This window comes from Capra hircus, chromosome 18, assembly GCF_001704415.2.
Source record: "Capra hircus breed San Clemente chromosome 18, ASM170441v1, whole genome shotgun sequence".
Classification (NCBI taxonomy): Eukaryota; Metazoa; Chordata; class Mammalia; order Artiodactyla; family Bovidae; genus Capra; species Capra hircus.
The window spans coordinates 37,759,657-37,783,176 of NC_030825.1; the positions used below are offsets into that span (position 1 = coordinate 37,759,657).

The 23,520-nt window shown below is 40.7% G+C and overlaps 1 protein-coding gene across 2 annotated transcripts; it reads right to left on the reverse strand.

Moving 5' to 3' along the window:
• Positions 234-23,211, reverse strand: TERF2 (telomeric repeat binding factor 2). Of its 2 annotated transcripts, none has more exons than XM_013971269.2 (10): positions 22,818-23,211; positions 22,602-22,697; positions 21,831-21,961; positions 11,790-11,876; positions 10,360-10,506; positions 9,801-9,910; positions 8,179-8,571; positions 3,904-3,989; positions 2,210-2,250; positions 234-1,762 (listed from the first exon to the last, which is right to left on the reverse strand). In XM_013971269.2, the coding sequence occupies exons 1-10, from the start codon at positions 23,194-23,196 to the stop codon at positions 1,604-1,606; spliced, it is 1,629 nt and encodes a 542-aa protein (XP_013826723.1). In that variant the 5' UTR covers positions 23,197-23,211; the 3' UTR covers positions 234-1,603. The 2 variants fall into 2 exon arrangements, with proteins under 2 accessions (XP_013826723.1, XP_013826722.1); XM_013971268.2 differs by having other exon boundaries at positions 2,210-2,253.

Here is a 23,520-nt window from a genome sequence, read left to right on the forward strand (position 1 = left end):
CAGTAAAAAATAACATTGAAGTTATATTAAAAGGGGTGGGGGGGGGTGGCTAGTGGATCTATGCACTTCTCAAATTGGAGAAACACTTACTGGAATATTTTGCTTCCTTAAGTATATCCCAGTGTCACATCTAACAATGTGAGAGTTGAAAATAAAGAAGCTACTGGATCTTAAAGCTTGGTTTGGAGGGAGACCACGACTAGCTACCACCACATCAAGTGGAGACCAAGTTCTCACCTTCTTACTAGTTTAATTTGGGGTTAACTGTTAGAAAAACAGCAGTACCAAACCCCTAAACATGTAGTGATAGGTAATAAAGCCGTACAAAGTTTCCAAATTTTAACTACAAGATGAATTTTTAAACTTTAACATTTGCTTTGTCAAAAGAAACGGACAAAAGGGAATTCTTTTGTCCTCAGAGGTGTGGTATATGAAGAAGTGAGACAGATTAAGAAGAACTTTCACATGTCTGTATGGCACAGCTTCTAAGGATTAGAACATTCAATACAGTTTGACATTAGTTTCTTAACACAAACAGCAGGTTTTACCAAAGCTTGTTCAGCATTTTGCTATCTCTGTTTTTTCAGCTGCAATTAAACAGCTACTTAAATTTGAGAGAAGCAAGACTTTAATGAATGCTACAAGTTATGGACAATAATTAGTTTTCATTTTAAAAAAAGATTACAGAAAACACTTTACTGAAATTATTTTTTTGCTAAAAAGACAGTCTTTAAGGATCTGAGAGACAGCAAGCACAACACAGTACAAAAGGAGAAGGGAATGTTGAATTCCAGTGCAAGACACTAACACAGCACAATTAGGGAACCAGGCGGAAGCAACCATTTCACAAAGAATGGAATTAGGCATTTATACTTAATCAGGATTTTTTTAGCTTTAAAAGTCCAGCATAAGGAAGGGAATTGGGAAGAGTGGATGGGGACAGGGGCTAAGCTTATCTACAATCACCATTTTACCAAAAAACACACTGGTTCAACCATGTGAGAAGTGGAGGTTAAACCTGCCTACGGAGGCCAGCAAATAGAGCAAATGCCAAGGCAGTCACGTTTCTAGGTGTCGATGTCACAATTGGCTGAACAATGTTTAAAGGGACTCTGATTCCACCAGGACTGGTCTCTCATCAACCTGGGCTCAAGACAGCTGAAGTTCCTTTGCATTTGCATCAGAAGGCCAAAGCTTTACCTGGAAGAAGTTCACTCCAAATAATGCTCATGTTGCTGGTTTTAACAGGTCATGGAGTCAAAAGTGGCTCCTAATAGACTCCACCATTTCCTAGGAGAAGGTTCTACTGATTACCAGGGATTTAAATTCAAGCAAACCACTAAAGAAGGGAAATACTAATGGTATTCTGGCACTGTACAAGCTATGTGCTTGTCATCTCTGCCAAGGACATGGGGTGGACTTGGCTTTGTTTCTCAGCTCCATGATCTCCAACTGTGATGAAGTGGAACTGGGACCTCCCCCACATGAGAGGAGGATGCCCAAAATTCTCATCCCAGCCCAGCTTCTGAAAGAAACAGCAGACTACCAGGGGCTATTATTAGGAACCATGCTCCTGTGAATTCTGTGGAAATGAAAGCCTGTTTCAGATCATGCCAAGTCTTTTCATGGTCCGCCAGCGATCCTTAATCATCACAGCTGTTCGGTTAACAAATGGGTAGTTTTTAGAAATGGCAGCCCAGTTTCCTTCTCCATACTTCTGCACTCCAGCCTTGACCCACTCACTTTCCTCTACAGTCCACTTCTGCAAGGAGAAAAGAGAGAAGCAAAGGATTTATCAACACCTGTTCTCTCCACTTACATTTTCATTCAGTGAAGAGGTCTAGGAGAATAATCTGAACCCAAAGGAAGGATTTATACTCTTTAAACATGATACAGATTATAAATTAACACCATGGATTTGAACATTTACTAATTCTCAGTGTCTTACTGTTTTGTCCTCAACTAATAATCATTTCTACATTCAGAACTTTAAACATGCATTGTTCATGGTTGGGAAACCATGATTTCTGACCTAGATTTTTCTTCCAGAGAGTAATTATTACTTTAGTTTGGATTATCTGAAAACTACAAATAAAATTGTTTACCAGGTGCATGGGTAGTCTATGTCTGTGGAATGTGGGTACCTATTTTACCTCTCTTCTACCCCTACAACCAGAAAACATTAGAAAAGACAGGTTAAAACAATTACCTGCTTTTTTGTTGTATTGGTTGCACTCTCTTCATCTGGTGCTGCTGGAAAACATTAGAAGCAGACTCACGTCAGAGCTCACCTTTCTCAGCACAACCCACAAGATAAAGACACAGAACATCCCCAAAGGGAAAACTTGATTCAGATTTTACAAACTTTGAGAGAATAAAGGATATCACTAAAGGATAATTTGTTTTTGTCCTTTGCTTGAAAGATACCAATCACTTCAGTCCATGAGAATCTGTGCAAAGCAAATACTTCACAAACAGGCATTCAGTAAACAGTCAGGATTTCAGGCTCTTTAGTAAAACCAACATCATTTTCTAAACTTAACTGAGGAACTGTGGTATTTAAAATCCTAATATATATATTAATATATCTATATACTCCTAATATACACATACATATGTGTGAATATGTAATATATGCATGTATTTGTGTATATACATAGACCTATGAGTGTGTGTGTATATATATATATATATATAAAATTTGTTAACTCATTGTTAACCACTGCTTTGAAATAACCCAGTCTATTATTTTTTAATTTTCAAAATATCAGATGTAAGTAAAATTTGGCTCAATTCCTCAAACAAAAAGAATGGGGTAATAATTATTGCTTCCCACTCCAATAGACCATGTGAGATCAATTCAGATTCTACCTTTTCATCATTATGGATATAGGTCAGGCTTCATAAAACAAGGACCAAGATAATTTTTTAAAGGACCAGAGGGCTACAGGAGGGTATACAAGTGTAATGGACATGCCATCTCAAGCCAACAAGAGCCAGTTAAAAAGCTGCGTAAGGCAAAGTTGCATAAACGTGGAACCTGCTGCAGGGTCTGCCTTAGCAGACATCGCTGTCCCAGGAATGCTTCCTAAAGAATGAGGGAGGGTGACACAGAAGAAGGGGTACTTACAGGAGCAGATTATTTAAATTATGAAGTATTTCCTACTATATATAGTAGAAGCAGATTTCTGAAACTGACAGATCTGGACTGCATCAGAAGTGGATGTTTTCTAGAACTTTTATATCCTGTTTTTAAACATATTTAATGCCACTTTTATTCATCATTATTTCTCCCATCTTCTGTGTAATCTTGATTTTGCCAACTATGTTTTTGCCAACAAAAGGTAATTCTTAAGGACAAAACCTTTGAGACCGGCAAAAGATTACTGGTTGCTGCTGTGTTACAAAAGTCTTCAGCATCTGCAAGACTAAGGTTTAGCATGTAGATGTTTTCATTAGAGTGCAAAGTATGTGGTGGCCGGGAGATCCTAATGCAAATGCTTTGAAGCTTAGCATTCATTAAGGGAAAGTAACATTTCTCATCTTGGAAAAAAACATTTATTATACAGAAACTGGTAAGAGACTATTTAGTTAAATAAGAAATGTAGGGAATGACCACTTCTTCCTTTTCTAATTAAAATACTTTGGGAAGAATATCAACTACCATTAAATATAGGATTTATTAAACCAAACCAGGAATTTTAACTGTAAAATGTTGCTTTGATAGTCTCCATTCTTTAATGGGAAAAGACATAAAATGATTGCTCATGAATCACTGTGTGGAACTTTTAAACTTTTTTCTGTTTTGGAGACAAGCAGTTTCTGGAACATTGTTGACAGTAGCATGCATCTGTACTTCAGCAAGTGTCAAGGAGAGAGACCAGTGAGAACCTTCTGGCTTACCCTGAACTTGAAACAGTTCGTCCTCTTCCACCCAAGTCTCTTTTTCTTCAACCCCGTTAGAGCTGTTCCACTTGGCTTTGGGTACTCTGAGGTAAAATCAATGAGAGGACAAGGTGTAAAACAAAATCATCCCAAACTCAGCACTGAATACATCACCATCCCCTTTCAACAACCTGTTCATTTTCCTGGGCCTTTTAGTTTGGTTGGTTTGGACTCATAAGATTTCAGTGTTATTCTAACCTAGAAGCTGCAAATTCCTTCCTCTCTGTCATAGAGATGCTCTGTTCCTATCCCTGGAGTGTTCTCCTTTTCCTCCCCATTCCTCAAGCCCAAGCCTACGGTCCAGTACTTTTCACCAGTGTCACACTAGCCTCTTAATTGGAATCTCTCTCCTCCAGCCCATTCTCCTTCCAAAGCCTCCAGAACAGTCATCCTAAACTTACAGATCCCTCTCTATTCAGTGATGCTTCTCACTGTGTAAACAGTTAAGACTAAATGGCCGTATAGGGGAGCCAAGATCATCCAGTCTGGCCCATCAATTTCTCATCAGTTCCTCCTCTCCCCACCAACATCAGAGCCACACCACCCACACACCCACTCAAACAGGACAGCCTCGCCCTCTTTCCTCCTATGAGCTCGCTTTCCTGCCTCTGTTTACTGTTCTTTCTGCTTGGGATTCCCTTCCCTGCCAAGTGAAGTCTTTCAAGGCCATCATTCTCAATGAAGACTGCCCAACACATACAAAAATCCCTTGCTCCTCTGCTGCCACTGTACTACACAACCATTTCACGACATACCTGTAACTGTAAGCACCTTGACATCAGAAACCATTATCCTCATTGTCTACCCCAAACAATTTGCACTGTAACACATACCCTAACAGAAGCTGGAGAGAGATTAACTAACCTAACAATTGGATTATCAAAGAGCCATAAAGGAATTATACTATCAAAGATTACAATAGTAAGCAAACAAGAATCCTCCCTGTGAACATGAAATTTTTAGTACCTAGTTGGAACCAAAAACAGTTCCAAAACTAAAAAATAATCCAAAATCCAAGTTGCTAAATAAATGAAAATTATATTCAGCCTTACCGAACACAGGACAGATTATAACATGAGAATTGTAACATCCTTTACAAAACAAACATGGAAAGTATCTGAACTAAGTTTTGAAGAATTTTTATAGATCAGAATCACCTGAAAAGCCTGACAAGCGAGCACAGATAAACTGCGGTCTTCTTCCCCACTAAGAAATTTTGTTGCAGAGCCTGTCTGGGTATTTTTCAAATGAGTAATGAAAGCAGTTTGCTTAATAAATGCATATACTTGAAAAAATTTCATAAGTTTTCTATACAGTTATTTAACAAGTGACTGAGACAAATAGTGGACTGTCGTCTTTGTTTTTAAATTAGATCATAACCTCCAAAAGGATATTTCTAATAACTGATTTGAGACAAAGTAAAAATTACATGAGGTTTATCTATCTCAGGATGTTAGCTATGTTAAGTACTACTCGTAAATAAAAGTCAGGATCAGAGTTCAAGTTTTTCATCAATTTATCCAAGTCCTGGGATAAAACTGGTTTTGACCTCTAGGTCCGTCACTTTCACCTAAGTGGCTGGTCAGTCTTCCTGTAGACTGTCTTTGCAGATCACTTTGTTAACTTTCTGTGCCTCCTCTGAACTCAGCATTTATTACATGTATAAATATTTCAGTATTTCCTAACTTCTCATGTTGTAGAAGGGGCTCAGACCTGGTTCTCATCTTGGCTGCTAGCTGGCTGTGCAGACTCCTGGCTCACTGCGCTCCTAAGTGGTGAAGTTAGAACAACTTACTGGTCTCAGAGGGTTGGCAGACTACAGCCTGTGGCTGCTGGTTTTTGTACAGCCCTTGAACTAAGAATGGTTTTGTATTTTTCAAAGAGTGGTAAAAAAACAAAATAATATGCAACAGACACAAGGGGCCCACAAAGGCTAAAATGTTTCCTTTCTTACCCTTTTATAGAAGTTTTGCTGGTGTCCCCTTAAATTCCAAGAACCAAGAACTGTTACTTTGTTTGGTTAATAAAATACCTCTTAAGCACTAGTTCTGTGCCATGTGCCATGAGGGATATGAAAGCCTAGTAGTCGTGGCCCCAGCAAGATGACAGATGCCAAGCTTGCCTTCCACACCTCCAATTCCACTGGCTCAGCCTCCCCTTGGTCCTGACTGCTCACCAGGCAGCAGGCTCCACCACCCTCCTCTCCTTTCCTTCAGTGTTGGTACAAAAGCTGTCAGTGATGTCTGCTCAGAGGCTTTCAGATTAGGTGTATTAGATTTATCTGGGGCACAGTTAGCAAAGCAGATTAGAGAGCACTCCCCGTCCCTTCTCATTCAGTAGTCAGGAACCCAGCACTGCAGGTAATTGATGTGAAGCCCCGCTTGAGAACCTCTGCCTGATAGAACGTAAAAGGAGCCAAAATCTGGCCCATCTACCTTCCAGACCTTTCTCCCTTCATCCTCTCTGTGCACTGTATTCTCCTGCCATACAGACTGCATGACAGTTTCCGGAGCATACCAGGCTTTCTTGAGCTGTAAGAGGTTCCCACTGCCCAGAAGCCCACAGCTCCCAATATGCTGGATGACTTCCTACTCATTCTCCAAGGCTAGCCCCTCTGCAAGGCTGCCCGCCCACAACTGCCGCCCAGGCCAGCTCTTCCCTGCAGCTCCCAGGGCATCTCACCTAAGCTTCTTCTGGAACCAGAGTCAGGGAATCCCTTTTTTCTGTAAAGTGCATATAGTATCTTAAGCTTTGCAGGCCTTACTGTCTTTGTTGCAACTACTCAACTCAAGGTAGCAGCCACAGACAATACGTAATTCATAAGTGTGGCTGTTCCAATAAAACTTTATTTACAAAAACAGGCAACAGGTGTACTTAGCCAAGAGGCCATAATTTGCCAACCTCTGCTTTAGAGTACCCATCATATTTCATACCCTTGACAGATCCTTCCATTTATAAAGCCACTGTAATCATACTCTTTCCAGTTTCCTCATCTGTTCATGGGAGCAACACCTATACTTCATAGAATTGCTGTGAGAGGCAGAGATCAGGTATCAAATGAGAATAATTGTGTGTTATTCAGCTTGCCCAGCCAATGACTGACTCCCTTCCAAATGCAGATAGTGGTATATAGTGCAGAACTGTGCCCAAGTATAAATCACTTATCAGATGCCACAGCCCCACACAGTACCTAGCACAAGCATGCTGGGGCATAGGTCCCCAAACAACTACAACAGAGTGCAGAAGTAGAGATGGCAGTGCCCTTAGATCAGTGAGGTCAGTTACAGCAGGGTGACCAGGGGAAATTTATGGAGGTGAGGCAGCTTGGTGTACATGGTGTATCGACATGGGTTTTTGTGTCAAGACTAACTAGGATTTCAAAATCCCAAAGCCCAATTTTGCCACTTTATAGCTCTATGACTTCAGGTAAGTTAGTACATTTCTGAACCTTCCTCACTGATAAAATGGGGCTAAATAAATCACTCAAGAGTGAGTGTAGATATTAAGACAGTTGAAAGTGCTTGGCCCACAGAAAGTATTTAGTTAACATCGCTTCTCTTCCCTTTGAAAGACAGATGGGATTCTGACAAGCGATGGAGGAATGATAGTCCAAACGTGGAGAATGAGAGGCAGCAAGAGGAGCACAGTGACAGAAACGGTTAGGGGAGCAAGCAACCAGTCAGCCTAAAAGAAAGATCCACAAGAGGGCACAAAGGTAGCAAAACCAAAAGCCAGGTTGGGGTCATGAAGTGGAGCGAAATGAAAGCACTCTAACCACTGCCCCACAGAGCCTAGCAGAATGTGAGAGAATAGTATTTACTGAATTTGCCAAGTTTCAAATGTCCACTGAACGTGCAAAACTATAAATATTCATAAATCTCTTTTAAGGATCAGAGTATAATGTAGCCCGATTCAAACAAACTTCTTGTAAGAAGACTACTATTTAGTAGTCAAGGCACTCAGCAGTTCGCTAAAAGTGGAAGCAGTGGTGAGTAGGAGGCTCTGACACCCTTCCACTCCCACCTAGTGCAATGCCTGGAAGCCCAGCACAGGGCTTCAGAACTGGCAGAATGGCTATGATGTCCCTCCCCACCCTGAGTCACACTCTAACAGTCTGAGCAAGCCTTGGTGGTGAATAACGTAGCTGAAAGTTACTTCATTCACAGAAGCAATACCAGGCCTAACCAGGACCACCAACCAGCCCCCAAACTTCTACAAAGAAGGTCTTCATACTTGGGATTCTTCTCCCCAGGGAGGGGTTGGTTGAGGACAGTGGGCTTGGATGGTGATGCCGGTGTGACCTCCTGGGAAGAGTCGAGGCCTGAGCTCGGCTCAGTACTCTGGCTGTCCTCCTCCAAAACCAGTCTGCTTATTGTCATGCGCTTGGTCTTGGGCTGCAGTTCAGAGCCACCCTCACCCTCAGCGGGGACAGAACTTTCATTATCATCTTTTCTTGTTCTCTTGTTTTTGAGGGCTGGTGATGGCGGGCACACTTTATTAGGAAAGACCATATCCTTCTGGTCCAGTTTTGAGAAGGCTGCCTCAGAATCTTGTGCACTGGACAGAGTCTTGAAAGCTGCTTTCAGAGTCCTAATCCCAATGGTGGTTGGTGTGCTCTGTAGCTGCCTACAAACAACACAAACACAAAAATCAGTTTCACCACCGCTGAGGCCCATCCAAGCAGCCACAACTTTTTCAAACTGTCAAGCTTCACATTATAGACTCAAGTTGAGAACTCTTCATTTAAAAAAAGAGAAAGTGTGTGATACAGCCTTTATTTACAAGAACTTCCATTTATAAGTGTTAAGCAGAGGTTTTAAATATGATATGTAAACTGAATTATGGCGCTTAAACTTCAAGAGAACCTAAAAGGAACTAGGGCCAATGATACTCCCTCCAGAGACCTCTTCAGCGGGTGTGCTAATCCATTACTCTGCATGGACTAAAGCGATGCTCTCCTTTAATCCAAGAGCTCTGCAGAATGTTTAACAGCTACAAGTCCATCTGGGTGACCAACTGATAATCCAGCAATCTCACCTTCAAGTCTAAACTCTTCTTCCAGCTGTCCCAGTCCAACCCTCATGTGAGACTAGTTAACGAGTGGTCTCAATTCTGCCGTTTCTCCTACAATACACTTATAAACGGGATCTTGAGAATTCTCCGTGAGAGGCGTGCCAGTCTTGGAACAATGAGAAACTGCCTTTTCAAAACAAAGTTCATCGAGCATTTGGAATAGCTAGTATGTTTTAAGTAAACACTGTAAGGAGAAGGCAAACTGGCAGCCCGCATGCCAGTCCTAGCTGGGAGATGTGTCTTGTCTAACCTTTTCTTCTTTCCCCTTAACTGGGCTAACCACCAACATTCAAAAATTGGGAAATCTCAAAAAATATTTTTTGCAACAATCACACAAAGCTGGAAAGCATGCTTTCTTTGGGTTGTGCTCTCCACTGTATTATCCTGGATCCACTTTGCTCCTTTACATCTCCTACAGGCCCCTCAAAGAGATCTCTGCTTTGTTAACTGGTCTCAGGAATCTGGTTCACAAGTCTGAACACGGTATTAAGAGATAACATATCAACAGGGAAGTACTGAGGCAAAGACAGAGAAACAGAAGGAAAGAGCCTTTGAGGAATAAATAGCCAGTCGGGAACTTCTGCCAAAGACCTAACATCCTGTTTTCAATATTCACATTTTCCCAGGGTGTGCTCTGTGAAACCCACAGTGCCTTCCTTGAGTAGCTCAGTAACATGTTAGGAGGTCAAATCACCGGGAATAACTGACTGACTCTGCTCTAAGATGATGACTATGCTTCCGCTGTGTTTCATCCCAGCATCACAAAAGTGCATCCCTCTTACCTGGTAGGTTCTCTGAGTGGCTTTTCCACAGGCTCTGGTGCTGGCTGAGGTTGTGGTTCTTTCACTGTGGCTGAGGCGGAGGACTCAGATTTCAAAGCCTTTCTGGCCATCTGAGAAAGGAAAAATATCATCAAGAAAAGGAAGTCACAGAATTTCATTAACTCTCTGCTTTTACCATGAACATATTCAATATGCAAGCACGTTTCACTTTCAAACCCAATTTAGGCATAGACTATACGAGGACATAAAAAGGGAGAAAACTTAAAGAATTGTCTCAAATTTCTTTCTTCTTTCCTTCCCCACACAATGGCTCATAGTTTTCTATACTAAAGGAGAACTCAACCTGAGTGGTGCTAAAAGGATCTTGATGTTGCAAGAATTCCAAACAGTTATTTTGGACAACAAACTAAGTGATTTTACTTCGTGTCTCCTCTTCTATCCTTTCAATCTCACCCCTAATCTAGTTTCTGAATCCTACATAGACCTTTGGGGTCACATGCAAAAGCCAGACTTTTGGTTTTCTTTAAAACTTAGGATGACCAATGTTTCCAAGCCCCACCGTGAGGAGGTAGGGCTCTGCGTCATCCAGGTGACTCTCCAGGAAGCGCAGCATCTTCTGCTGGAAGGTCTCATAGGAGAAGTTCTGGATCACAGGGTGGGCCAGGTTCTTTTCACGGATAATGTTTAGGAGGTCATTTCTCAGCTTCTACACAAAGGACCAATAGTTGAAACATGAGAAAGGAAAACTCCAGTAAAGATTTCAGTGATGAGTTAAGACAACACTATCAGAACTTTCTCAGTGCTGTCAATGAATAGCACTGGGGGAAAAGCAAGCCTACCACCGTGGGCTGCTGCTGCTGCTAAGTCGCTTCAGTCGTGTCCGACTCTGTGCGACCCCATAGATGGCAGCCCACCAGGCTCCCCCGTCCCTGGGATTCTCCAGGCAAGAACACTGGAGTGGGTTGCCATTTCCTTCTCTAATGCATGAAAGTGAAAAGTGAAAGTGAAGTCGCTCAGTCATGTCTGACTCTTAGCGACCCCATGGACTACAGCCCACCAGGCTCCTCCGTCCATGGGATTTTCCAGGCAAGAGTTCTGGAGTGGGGGGCCATTGCTTTCTCCACCACAGTGTAGAACAGGTCAAAAATTACTGACCAGTCATGGTTGGTTACTATGTAGCTATACAAAAGGAAAAAAAAAAAGATGAAGAACTTAGGATCTAAAGTATCTTTCTACTTTTACATATAAAGATTTTTAAACTTTCAAAAAAGAAAACCAAAACAGATGAAAAGCTCCCTATGTACTAATATAAAAAGATCTCCTAGATACATTAAGTGAAAATAGCAATTTAATGGTGAAGTCAGTGTGTAGAATATGCTCACATATGTATACGGGAAGACCAGGAAGACTGGATATATGTGTATGTCTGTACATACACACATGCACACTTATTTGCCTGCATATGCACAGAATCTCTTAAGGACAAAAAAGCATTGGTTCCCTCTAAGGAGAGGAATGAGATAGCCAAGTCAGAGATGAGAGAATTTTCACTAAGCTATTTTGTTATATTTATGAATGTTGTATTATATACATATATATTAACTTTTCAAAAATAAAATTTATATTTATATATTAAAAAAAGAGCAGGGTACCAGCAGAGTTTTTGACACCAGAAAACAGAGGCGTTGAGTCCTCAGTAAGGCAGATTCTAAAGTCTGCAGGATCAGCATTTATGTAAATAAAGTCAGATGTGTTAGTACCGGTGCTGATCACTAGTTTTGTCACACACCTGGTAGAAATGGTCAAGTAAATGATTTCTGTAAATTTTTCAAATTTTTGAAGAGCCTTCTAACAGTAAATTATCCAAGGCAAAGACATGTTCAAGGTACTAAATATTAACATTCCTGACAGAGAACCCTTTCCCTGTTTCCCCATAAAAAGCAAATGAGGTGGATATAGGTAATGGAAGCAAAATTATATCAAATTTACCTGAGTTGTAGGGTCCTTGGACATATGTTTTTTCAAAATTTTTGAAGCCTTTTCAAATTCTTTGTTTTTGATACAAATAATGACTGCCTAAAAAAGGGGGAAAATTTTTTTTAACTGTTGTAATAATGAAGGATATAATCCGAATATCAAATATCAAAATAAGCTCTACTGAAAAGTAAAACTGAGTCTTATATACCCAAGAAATTTTCCACATTCTATCAAATTCCTGTATAAAAAACAATTATTTTTCAACCATATGAACAACTGTGTAAGGTACTACACAGTGTGTAACGTACTAGATTTTCAGTATTCAGTTCAGTTCAGTCACTTAGTTGTGTCCGACTCTATGACCCCATGGACCACAGCACACCAGGCCTCCCTGTCCATCACCAACTCCCAGAGTCTACCCAAACCCATGTCCATTGAGTCAGTGATTCCATCCAACCATCTCATCCTCTGTCGTCCCCTTCTCCTCTTGTCCTCAATCTTTCCCAGTATCAGGGTCTTTTCAAATGAGTCAGCTCTTCACGTCAGGTGGCCAAAGTATTGGAGTTTTAACATCTGTCCATCCAATGAACACTCAGGACTGATCTTTAGAATGGATTGGTTGGACCTCCTTGCAGCCCAAGGAACTCTCAAGAGTCGTCTCCAACACCACAGTTCAAAAGCATCAATTCTTCGGGGCTCAGATTTCTTTACAGTCCAACTCTCACATCCATATATGACCACTGGAAAAACCATAGCCTTGACTAGATGGACCTTTGTTGGCAAAGTAATGTCTCTGCTTTTTAATATGCTATCTATATTGGTCATAACTTTCCTTCCAAGGAGTAAGCGTCTTTTTATTTCATGGCTGCAGTCACCATCTGCAGTGATTTTGGAGCTCCAAAAAATTAAGTCTGACACTGTTTCCACTGTTTCCCCATCTACTGCCATTAAGTGATGGGACCAGATGCCATGATCTTAGTTTTCTGAATGTTGAGCTTTAAGCCAACTTTTTCACTCTCCTTTTTCACTTTCATCAAGAGGCTCTTTAGTTCTTCTTCACTTTCTGCCGTAAAGGTGGTATCATCTGCATATCTGAGGTTATTGATTATTTCTCCCAGCAATCTTGATTGCAGCTTGTGCTTCCTCCAGCCCAGCGTTTCTCATGATGTACTCTGCATAGAAGTTAAATAAGCAGGGTGACAATATACAGCCTTGACATACTCCTTTTCCTATTTGGAACCAGTCTGTTGTTCCCTGTCCAGTTCTAACTGTTGCTTCCTGACCTGCATACAGATTTCTCAAGAGGCAGGTCAGGTGGTCTGGTATTCCCATCTCTTTCAGAATTTTCCACAGTTTATTGTGATCCACACAGTCAAAGGCTTTGGCATAGTCAATAAAGCAGAAATAGATGTTTTTCTGGAACTCTCTTGCTTTTTCGATGATCCAGCAAATGTTGGCAATTTGATCTCTGGTTCCTCTGCCTTTTCTAAAACCAGCTTGAACATCTGGAAGTTCACGTATTGCTGAAGCCTGGCTTGGAGAATTTTGAGCATTACTTTACTAGCGTGTGAGATGAGTGCAATTATGCGGTAGTTTGAGCATTCTTTGGCATTGACTATCTTTGGGATTGGAATGAAAACTGACCTTTTCCAGTCCTGTGGCCACTGTTGAGTTTTCCAAATTTGCTGGCATATTGAGGGCAGCACTTTCACAGCATCATGTTTTAGGATCTGAACTAGCTCAACTGGAATTCCATCACCTCCACTAATTCAGTATTACATTGGAATGAAAAAAGACAGCTGATACAGCAGAATCAGATCTACTGGATTACAGACCATTTACTCCATCTGAATAGGGCCTCCTATGGAAAGGCAAAATGGACAGCAGACCCCTGGAACAGCTGGTTTTGTTCTTTTGGGATGCACAAGTTTGATGTAATGGGGGAATGAGAGGAGGATATACTGGGGGGTGGTGTGAGGGGAGGGACTTGCTGGTGAGTTCCACTAGTGGAACTCGGGCCAATTCTGTAGGAGAACCAGCACAGCCTTTCACACTATAAACCCCAGGGGGCTAACTCCACAAGCAGCAAAGAAAACAGGACAAAGTTCCACGTAGAATGAGCAGGTCTCCTCAGCCACAGAGGAAAAGGAGAGTCCTTCAGTCAAGAAACCTATGTTCTATGTTCTGAGAGCACACACACAGTGGGCAAATAACAGTGATTGAAAATTAAAAAGGATATTTAAAAACATATGTGCACATTTTTTTTAAATGAGGAAAGCCAGGAAAAAACTGGTACCACCTGGAGTTATCTAATAGGATAAAGTAGCTAATTTAAATACAGTGTCAAAAAAATAGTGTCAAAGAAACATACCTCACACACACAAAAAAAGGGAAGGAAAACTGGTCCCAGATATTTTCAGTTCTTCACAGGGAAAAGTTTAAGGAGATATGTACAGACCAAAGGAAAAATGACTAGCAAGGGAATTCAGAAAATACAAATTTCTGGTGCTTCTGTCCTCAACAGGCTGAGCACAACCATATAGAGCAAAGGAAACTGGTGTCACGTGCTTCTGAATAGCAGTTACAACACTAAGTTCCTGCTGCCAGGGAGGGGATGAAGTAAGTCTTTTCATTTTAATCAGACCATCATATTCATTTTTACATTATTATCAGCAGAAAAACTATACTAAGACTATACTTACTTTCTTGAAGAATACAAAGGTTTTACCTTTTATAAATCATTGAGGTCCTATTATGTTTTAACTCTTTTTGGTCATTCTGTTCTAACACGTGTCAACTCCTGCGGCCACCACAATGATGCCAGAGAGCCACGGATCCAGTAAACCTCCCTTGTGCTGCACTCTGTAGTTAACCTCCTCCCCACCCCTAACCCCTCATCTTTTCACCGTTTCATCTCTTCAGAATGTCATATAAATGGCATTGTATAAATGGAGTCACTCAGCTTAATTTTTAAAGGATATACCCTTGAGTCTGGCTTCTTCCCCTTAGTGTAATGCCCTTGAGACCTGTGTCTTTCCCTTGTAATGTCTTTCCCTATAATAATGCCCTTGAGATACCTTTCTGCATCCCCATCAGCAATGTATGAAGATTCCAGTTGCTCCATATTCACACTCACACGTATTACTGTTAGAGGAGTTTTAAAGTTTAGCCTTTCTAATAGGTATGTGCCAGAATTTCCCCACTGACTAAACGGTGAGCCTCTTTTAATGTTATTTGCCAACAGTATATTCTCGAGTTGTTTTCTTTGGGGTGTTTGTTTTCTTGTTCATTTTGAAAGGTCTTTAGATATCTTGGATACAAATTCTTTGTCAGATACGTGATTTGCAAATATTTTCTCCCACTCTATAGCTTGTCTTTTCATTCTCTGAACAGTGTTTTTCTCAAGTTTCAATTTTGATGAAGGTCTACTTCATGCTCTTATGGAGCATGCTTTTAGTGTCTTATCTAGAAGCTTTTTACCTTAAGTCCAAGACATAGTTAGTTTTTTTTTTTTATGTTTTCTTCTAAAAGTTTTATTGCTTAACATTTAGATTATGATCCACTTTGAATCAAATTTTTGTATGAGTTTTAGGTCAAGGTTCATTTATTTTTGCATATGGACATCCAGTTGTTTTAATTTCCATTTATTGAAGACTATCCTTTTTCCAATAAAATACCTTCACATTAAAAAACTATATATTTATTTGGCCGCATCAGGTCTTAGCTGTGGCATGCAGGATCTTTCAGTTGCAGAATGTGGGATCCACTTCTCTGACCAGGGATGGAACCCAGTCCCCCTGCATTGGGAGCACAGAGTCCCAGCCACTGGACCACCAGGGAAGTTCACCTTCACATTTTTTTGTTAAAAATTGATCAGTCACGTTTGTATGGGTCTGTTTCTGGACTCTATCTTCTGTTCCACTCATCTATCTATAGTCATAAATACTGTAGCTTTATAGTAATTCTTAACATTGGGTGTGAGTCCTCTAGCTTTGTTCTTCTTTTACAGAACTGTCGTGATTTTAGTGTTTTTGTTTTTTTTTAACCTTACCATGTGTCTTCTAGAATCAGTCTGTATCTAACAGAAAATCCTGCAGAGGCTGTGATTAGAATTATAGTAAATCCATAGATCTGTTGGAGAAAATTGACATCTTAACTATATTATTAGGTCTTCTAATGCACAAACAGGGTATTTCTTTCCATTTACTATGTTGTGATTTCTTCATTAGCATTTTGCAATTTTTCCACATACAGATCCTACTTTTTTTTGTTTTGTTTTTGGCTGGCTGGGTCTTCGTTGCTGTGCATGGGCTTTCTTTGGCTGTCGTGAGTGGGGACTGCCGTCTGGTTGCAGTGTTCAGGCTTCTCCTTGCGGTGGCTTCTCCGGTTGCAGAACATGGGCTCTAGGGCGTGCAGGCTTCAGCAGTTGTGGCACGTGGGTTTAGTTGGCATGCGGCATGTGGGATCTTCCTGGACCCAGATCAAACCATGTCTCCTGCATTGGCAGGCAGATTCTTAACCAATGAACACAAGGGAAGTCCCACCTACATGTTTTATTATTAGATTTATACCTAAGTATTTTTCTTCTTTGGAACTATTATAAATGATACTGTTTTGATAATTTCATTTCACTGCTAGCATTTCACTGATTTTGTGTGTTGATCGTATATCCTGCAGTCTGGCTAAACTATTTATTATATAGCTTTTTGATATATTCCATGGAATTTTCTATATGGATAGCCATGTGATCTGAAAAAAGGGACAGTTTTATTCCTTCTTTTCCAATCTGTTATTTTTCTTGACTTCACTGCACTGGCTAGGTCTTCTAGTATGATATAGAATGTAAGTGAGAACAGACAGCTTTCCCTCCTTTTGGATCTTAGGGTCAAAGCATTCTGTTCTTCACCATTAACTATGATGTTCCCTGTAGGTTTTTTGTAGATGCCTTTTGTCAGGTTGAGTAAGTTTCCTTCTGTTCCTAGTTTGGTCTGTGTTTGTACCATGAACTAACGTTGAATCTTGTCAAATACTTTTTCTGCTTCAATTGGTATGACCATATGATTCTTTCTTTGGACCAGCAGGGTAAAGTACATTCATTGATTTTCAAATATTGAACCAGCCTTGCATTCCTGGGCTTTAGTTTCCCATTCTGCCACATACTAACTGTATCTGCATCCAGGACTAAGCATCAGAATAGACAAAAAAAGTGGAATCCATTTCAAGTTCTGGGAATTACAGCTCCACTGCTAAAGAAAAAAGGTTCTTTTCGTTTGGTTTTAGGTGCCTGCCCTCCTGCCACTGTAATCATTACTATGTCACTGCTGCCACCAGTGTAATACTGCCTGGGTGCTAGGATAGAGAAGGAGGGAAAAAGGAAGAAAAAACCCCCTGAGATTTCTTCCACCCTCTCTGACCCTTAGCCAATCCCCTTTCCTGCTCTTAAGACCAGAGAGAGCCTCTCTTGGAGTTATTTCTGTTCACACCTGGAATGTACTTCCAGGTTTCAGAATCCTTCAAGTCCAGGCCTGGTGATACTAGAAAGGGGAAAAATGGTTATCTACCCACCAGCAGTTTGGTAGACCTTCATACTCTGGTCTTCTCCATTTGCTTACTGCCCTTTACATTTCTGTGTTCTCAGATAGCTGCTCCATTCATTCTGTCCAAGATTTATACTTGCATTAAGAAAGAGAAGAGTATGCTTATCTATCTTCCCTAGAACTGGAATACAGGCCCAACTGTGTTTAAATTGTGAAACAAGAAAGGAAATGTGAATGCTTTCAAAATCTAAATTGAAAGCCTACCTTCAAAGTTTGTACTATGAGCTTTTAAAGAACTATGCATTAATTTGATTCCCAGGAAGTTTTCGTTTGCTGTTTTTTTTTAAGATATGAAACTTTGCTTTTTGAAAACTTGGAAGTTGTCAGAGATAAGGATAATGTCTTCTCTTATGTATCTGTTAAGGTTCTTACCATGTAAGCAACAGCAATGGTCTCTGGCTAACTTAAACAAAAGCAAAATTCCAAGCACAGATTTTCAGTATAGCTGAGATAGGTTTATGTTGGAGGAAATGCCAGAAAGGACCTAGGAAGAAAAGGCCAAACTTGCAGAAGTGAAAGGCTAAAGAATCAAACTCAGAAAGAAATCTGGATGTTAAGGAAGCACAAATGCTGAAAAAGCCTTGGCAAAGCTTTCTGTTTCAAGAAATTAAAATTTTAAGACAGTGTGAGATGCACCAGTCCCTCAAGTGGGGTAAGTTCCCCCACAAAGAAAATCAAGGTGCTATTACCAAAGATGCGCAGCAAAAGCAACACATAAACGCTTCCCCAAGGACATGCCATGTATGTTATTCTCCCATGTTCACAAAAACCTGAGGCCTCTTTCAGTTATAAAAAGAAAACCAACACAGTCTCAATATCATCATCAGCTTACAGAAGCAGTTCTCAAACTTTTGGTCTCAGGATTCTTTATACTGTTAAATGTTAATGAGGACCCCCAAAGAACTTTTGTCTACATGGGTTATACCCATTGATATTTACTGTTATTAGAAATATAAAACATAAAAATTCAAGATATTTATTCATTCATTGAAAAATAACAATCAACTTATTACAGGTTAATATAAATAACATATCTTTATGAAAATACTTATTTTCTAAGACAAAAGTTTAATGAGAAGGGTGGCACTGTTTTACATTTTTGCAAATCTCCTTAATATCTGGCTTAATAGAAGAAAGATGGTATTCTGCTTCTGTATTCATTCTGTTGTGGTATGTTGTTTTGGTTGAAGGATATTAAAAAATTCCAGCCTCACACAAAGTTGAAAAAGGGAGGATTATTTTAAGAGCTCTTTTAGAAAATGTGGATTTTTTTCTTTGACTCTGCACCAAACTTTGGCAAGTGAACTTTTCATCATTATTATATTAAAATGTGATAGTCTAGCTTGCACTTTTAATAGATCCATTACCCTTGAATGATTTGCAATATAATTCATTGGTCATTTGGAAGATGCTGGCTTACTGAGCTATGATCTTCCATGTGTTTGATACATTCATTAAAAATATTTTCAAAATCACAGTTTTTAATATTACTATCAATCATCTCAGAATTAAGTATTAGAAAGATAGCCAGCATATGAATGTAGGTTTTCCAAAATTCTAATTTTCACCTGAAAAGCTTGAATTTTATCTCTGGCAACACATGCTACCAATTGTTTTCATTAACATGACAAGTTCACTCTGCTCTCCTCAAGAAAATGACTACCAGATTACCACATCCAAAAAACCAAAATTTGTCAATTATTTCAAAAACGGTGTTCCATTATAAAAGCAGCTAGGTCAGCATGCAGCCCAATCACACAAGTACTTTTCCTGAAGAAAACCATCATGTTTTGGTATGCAATAGAAATGCTACAGGAAAATTTCCTATTTTGTCATGAAATATTGAAAAAACATTTTGTTCAAAGCTTAATAAAATTATAATTTTTACTGCTTCATCAGACATTCTTAGGTATATTAATAAAATTAATTAGGCTTAATAAAATCAATTTTTACTGCTTAATCAAAGACATTAACTGAAACTGGCTTTTTTTTTTTAAACTGTAAGCATGTGCCAATGAAGAATACAATGACTACTAATACATTTTATTATTGCTTTGGTCATGCTGTGACACCAGAAATTTTACCCATCACTGCTTTTGCATCATCAGTGTAAATGTCAGTGCACTGAAAACCTCAATTAACATTTTGGCATTATTATGAAGATAGTTTTGAACCCTGAAAGGGTCCCAAAGACCTGCAAAGATCCTTGGACCATGCATGGAGAAGTTCAAACTTAACAAATAACTTATTTGATAAACTTTAAAAAATAAACTTAATAAACTTTAAGATAAATTGCAGTGATACTTTAGAAAGCTTAAAAATGCAACAAAAAGCCTCACTGAGCATAGGCATTTCAAGATATTTTCCTAAAGATGACCATTAACAGATTCTATGACTAAATAAGAAATTAAATAAATAAATAAATAAATTGAAGAGACAAGTGATACATCATCATTTAATAACTTGGATATTACTATGGTAGCCAGCCTCTAAGATGGCTCCCAGTGATCCCCACCTCTTGCATAGTCCCATTCCATACACTAAGCCAGCTGGTCAGATCTATAAGAGCATATGGCAGAAGTTGTAAATCACTTCTGAGATTAGTTTTAAAAGACTACAGCCTTCTCTTCTCTTCCATCACTACTGCTCTAGGGGAAGCAAGCTACTATGCTCTAAGTAGCCCTAAGGAGAGACAAGGACCTGAAGTCTTCAAGCCAACAGCCAGCAAGAAAGTGAGTCCTGCTAACAACCAATGGAGTGAACACAGAAGCGGACTCATCAGCCCCGGCTGAGTCAAAACTCAGATAGCTGTAACCGTGGCAGGCAGCTTGACTATAATCTCATGAGAGACCTCCAGTTAGAAGCACAGCTAAACCACTACCAGATTCCTGACCCTTGGAAACTGAGAGACAGTATTTATTGTTTTAACCTCCTAAAGTTTTGGCTTACTTTGTTACACAGCAGTAAGAGTAATACAGTAAGGAGAGATCTGGCACCTGGTGGAAAATGAAAAAGCAGAAGGGAGTCAACATAAGAAAATGGTTGACTGTTTTAAGGGAATCTAGATTTTGCTAACAAATTTTTCCTAAAGAAGCCTCCAAACAAGAGATCTATGAACTTAAATAATAAACATGGAGCTGAAGATGAAAGCCCACAGGCTCTTCCAGAAGACAGAACTATAACCCTTGGGTTCTGAAAGAGTTGCATTTCTGAATCAGCTGGCCACTTAAGAGTATTTACCTGAATTACCCTGAACTAGCACCATTTCTTCCCATTCAAAAGATCCTTAAGCTATTTTCCAAGTAGGCATGGATTTCTCCTCCTTTGCTAATGTCTTTTCTGGCATTTTATCTCCGACACAAACCTGACTCACCGATACTAAAAATCTATTCTTGTAATCATTCCTCCTTGGAATGGGAATTTTCTCAGCATTCTTTGCAAGACCAAACGTAGATCCTGCCCCAAGGTCCTTAACTGAATAAATAAAATATCGGCATCCCACACAGTTTTTTAACTTTTTTTTTAACATGGTGTCTGAGTACCCAGCACACAGCCAAGGGTCCAAAAGTCTTTGCTAAGCAAGGTTTTATCTCCTACCTCTCTGCTCTTGAGATCTCATCCTTTTAGGAGGTGCTCTTATCTTTTCTTACCAATTTCCTTACTTTCACCACCAAGACAATGCTGAGCTATTGTTGTTCAGTCCCCATCTCTGCATCTGCTTCCACAGCCCCAGCCTTAGTTATTGGAGAAGAAAAAACTTTTTCTGACTGGTTTCCATGGCCACTTCAATGTTTTAAATATAAATAAGTTCCACTACTTAAAAGCTACCTGGACCATGACATAGTTCCAGTCCCAAATTCCTAGACACTCTACAAGCTTTTTTCTTGTCAAGAACGCTGCCTGCGTCAGCCTCCTACCATTACTATTTTTCTAACTGGATGATTATCTCAGCATCTCTGATTCTGTCTGCTCAAAAGGAATGTTCCCTAAGCCTCTCAGTAATTGCATGAAAGAGCACAATGCAGTCCCACATTTTCCAAGGCACCAGCTCTTCTCCTCAGTCTATAATAAACAAGGGTGACCAAATCCTAAGCCAGTTACTTTTAGCACTTTCAACATGCTGCTCTGAATGGCACAACCTCCCAAATACCATTCCTCAGTGCCAGCCCACTTCCTGTGTACTGTGGCCCCTCCTGTCAGGGCCACAAGGAAGAGTTACAAAAATCACAAAAGCTGAGCACGTGCCTTAACAGTCCCTTCCAAGACTGGGCTAGGAAGAAGGGTCACCTGATAAAGTAACACCTATGTGTGTTGAGTTAATGTGTTTTCAGTATGCTCACTTGCTCTCTCTCCATCCCTGTCTGTCCTCCACCCCACACAGGAAAGATAAGCGCTGATTCCTCAAAGAACTCTGATCTTTGTTAAAAGAAGAAAGAAATTAAAAATAGAGCCTTACAGCCTCCTTGACCAGTTTTCTACTGGATTCGATCACTGCCTCTGTCAGTGTAAATTCCGTTTTAATCATCTCCAGCACATTGATAGCTGATTCCAGTGGTGTGAGCTCAGCTTCCATATCAAAGGAACAGTCTAGGACAAAAAGCACAGTTTTCACTTTACCCTATTTTCTAAAGAGCAGAATTATGTATATATATATTATATATATATATATATGAAAAAATCCAAATATATTAAGACTTGCATTTAATTTGTTGATATCCTGGCTACAGGCTTACAAACATGTTAAGGGTCCAAACTCAAATCCTTGAATTTCAAGTGACCTTCAGTAATTTTCAGGACAGGTAAAAAATTGTTTTTTTAACACATGCGTATGCATCTTAAATATCAGAATCAAATACAAACAGAAACTATAGATCATTTTGCTAAACAGCTGTCAAGATCAATTTAGGAAAAGAAAAAAAAAAAGGTGCTCATACTTTAAAAACACTACTATGGAGGAAAAATGTCCATCTTCACATAATTCAATTTAGATAGCAACAAAGTTGGGGCGAGCAAGAAACAGGTGGGAGGAAATAAACACAAAAAAGCAGCCAAGAGAATACTAAGTGGAGAAAAGTAGAGCCAGAGAATAAACTCGTCCTAGAAGGAAAAAGACCACCGTGACTGAAACAGAAGAGCCCACCTTAACCCGGAATCCTTCAGGATGTAAGTTTGAAAACAATGTAACCCTAAATAAGTAAGCTAAGAGAACATAAAAAAATAGCCATACCTAAATTTTCCCCTTCTTCAATGCGCGACAGACACTGCATAACCCGCAGCAGCCGAGACACGGTATGCTCCTTCCCCAAGGGCCTGACAAGCAAAGCTGGGAAAGAAGACATCGTTGACTCGGCGACCCCCAGCCGCGACACGTGGGGGCGGGGGGAGTGTGCACAGATCCCCTTCCCAGGAGCCCCCAGCCTCCTTCCCCAGGGCCGGCCCTCACCCTGCATGATGTCCCGGATCTGCCTGAAGTCCCCGTACCGGCTACCCCGAAAGGCCCGCAGCGCCTCGTGGAAGTAGAACTTGAGCACCCAGCGGTTGACCGCCTCTTCCAGCCGCGCCTCCCCCGCGCCGCGCTCTGCGGCGCCCCCAAGCCCGGGCGCGTGGCGCCCCCGCCGAGCCCGCCCGCCACTACGGGACGCCCGCCTGCCGCCCGCCCGCCCGCTGCTGTCGCTGCTCCCGCCTCCTCCCGCCATCGCGTCTGATCGCCGCGCGCCCTCCCCGCCCTCCCTGCCGGGACGCTTCCTCGACTGTGACGCCGCTGGGTCACGCACGACGCCCGGGCCGGAAGCGGAGCCCGCCGTCCCGGCTCCCGCGGCCATGATACGGACGGCGTTCCGAGCCGCCCGCGGGCTTCTGGGAGGGAAAGAACCGGAGGCTCCCAGCCTCCCTCTCGGACCCCGTAGATCCCAGTGTGCTGGCTGCAATGCCTGCTGGGAGTTGAAGTCTACGTTGCCATGACGGATACACTCCAAGGTTTGCGGTTGTCAACTCCGAAATTACGGAACGTTAGAGACGCGGGGCTATGTGTAAACTATTGAAAAATGCGTGCATCTTATTAAGCATTTTTTAAATCGTGAAATGTAATGTGCAGGGAGGAAACTTTATTCTAAAGTTTACGTTTTAACAAGTAAAGCAAAAGGCCA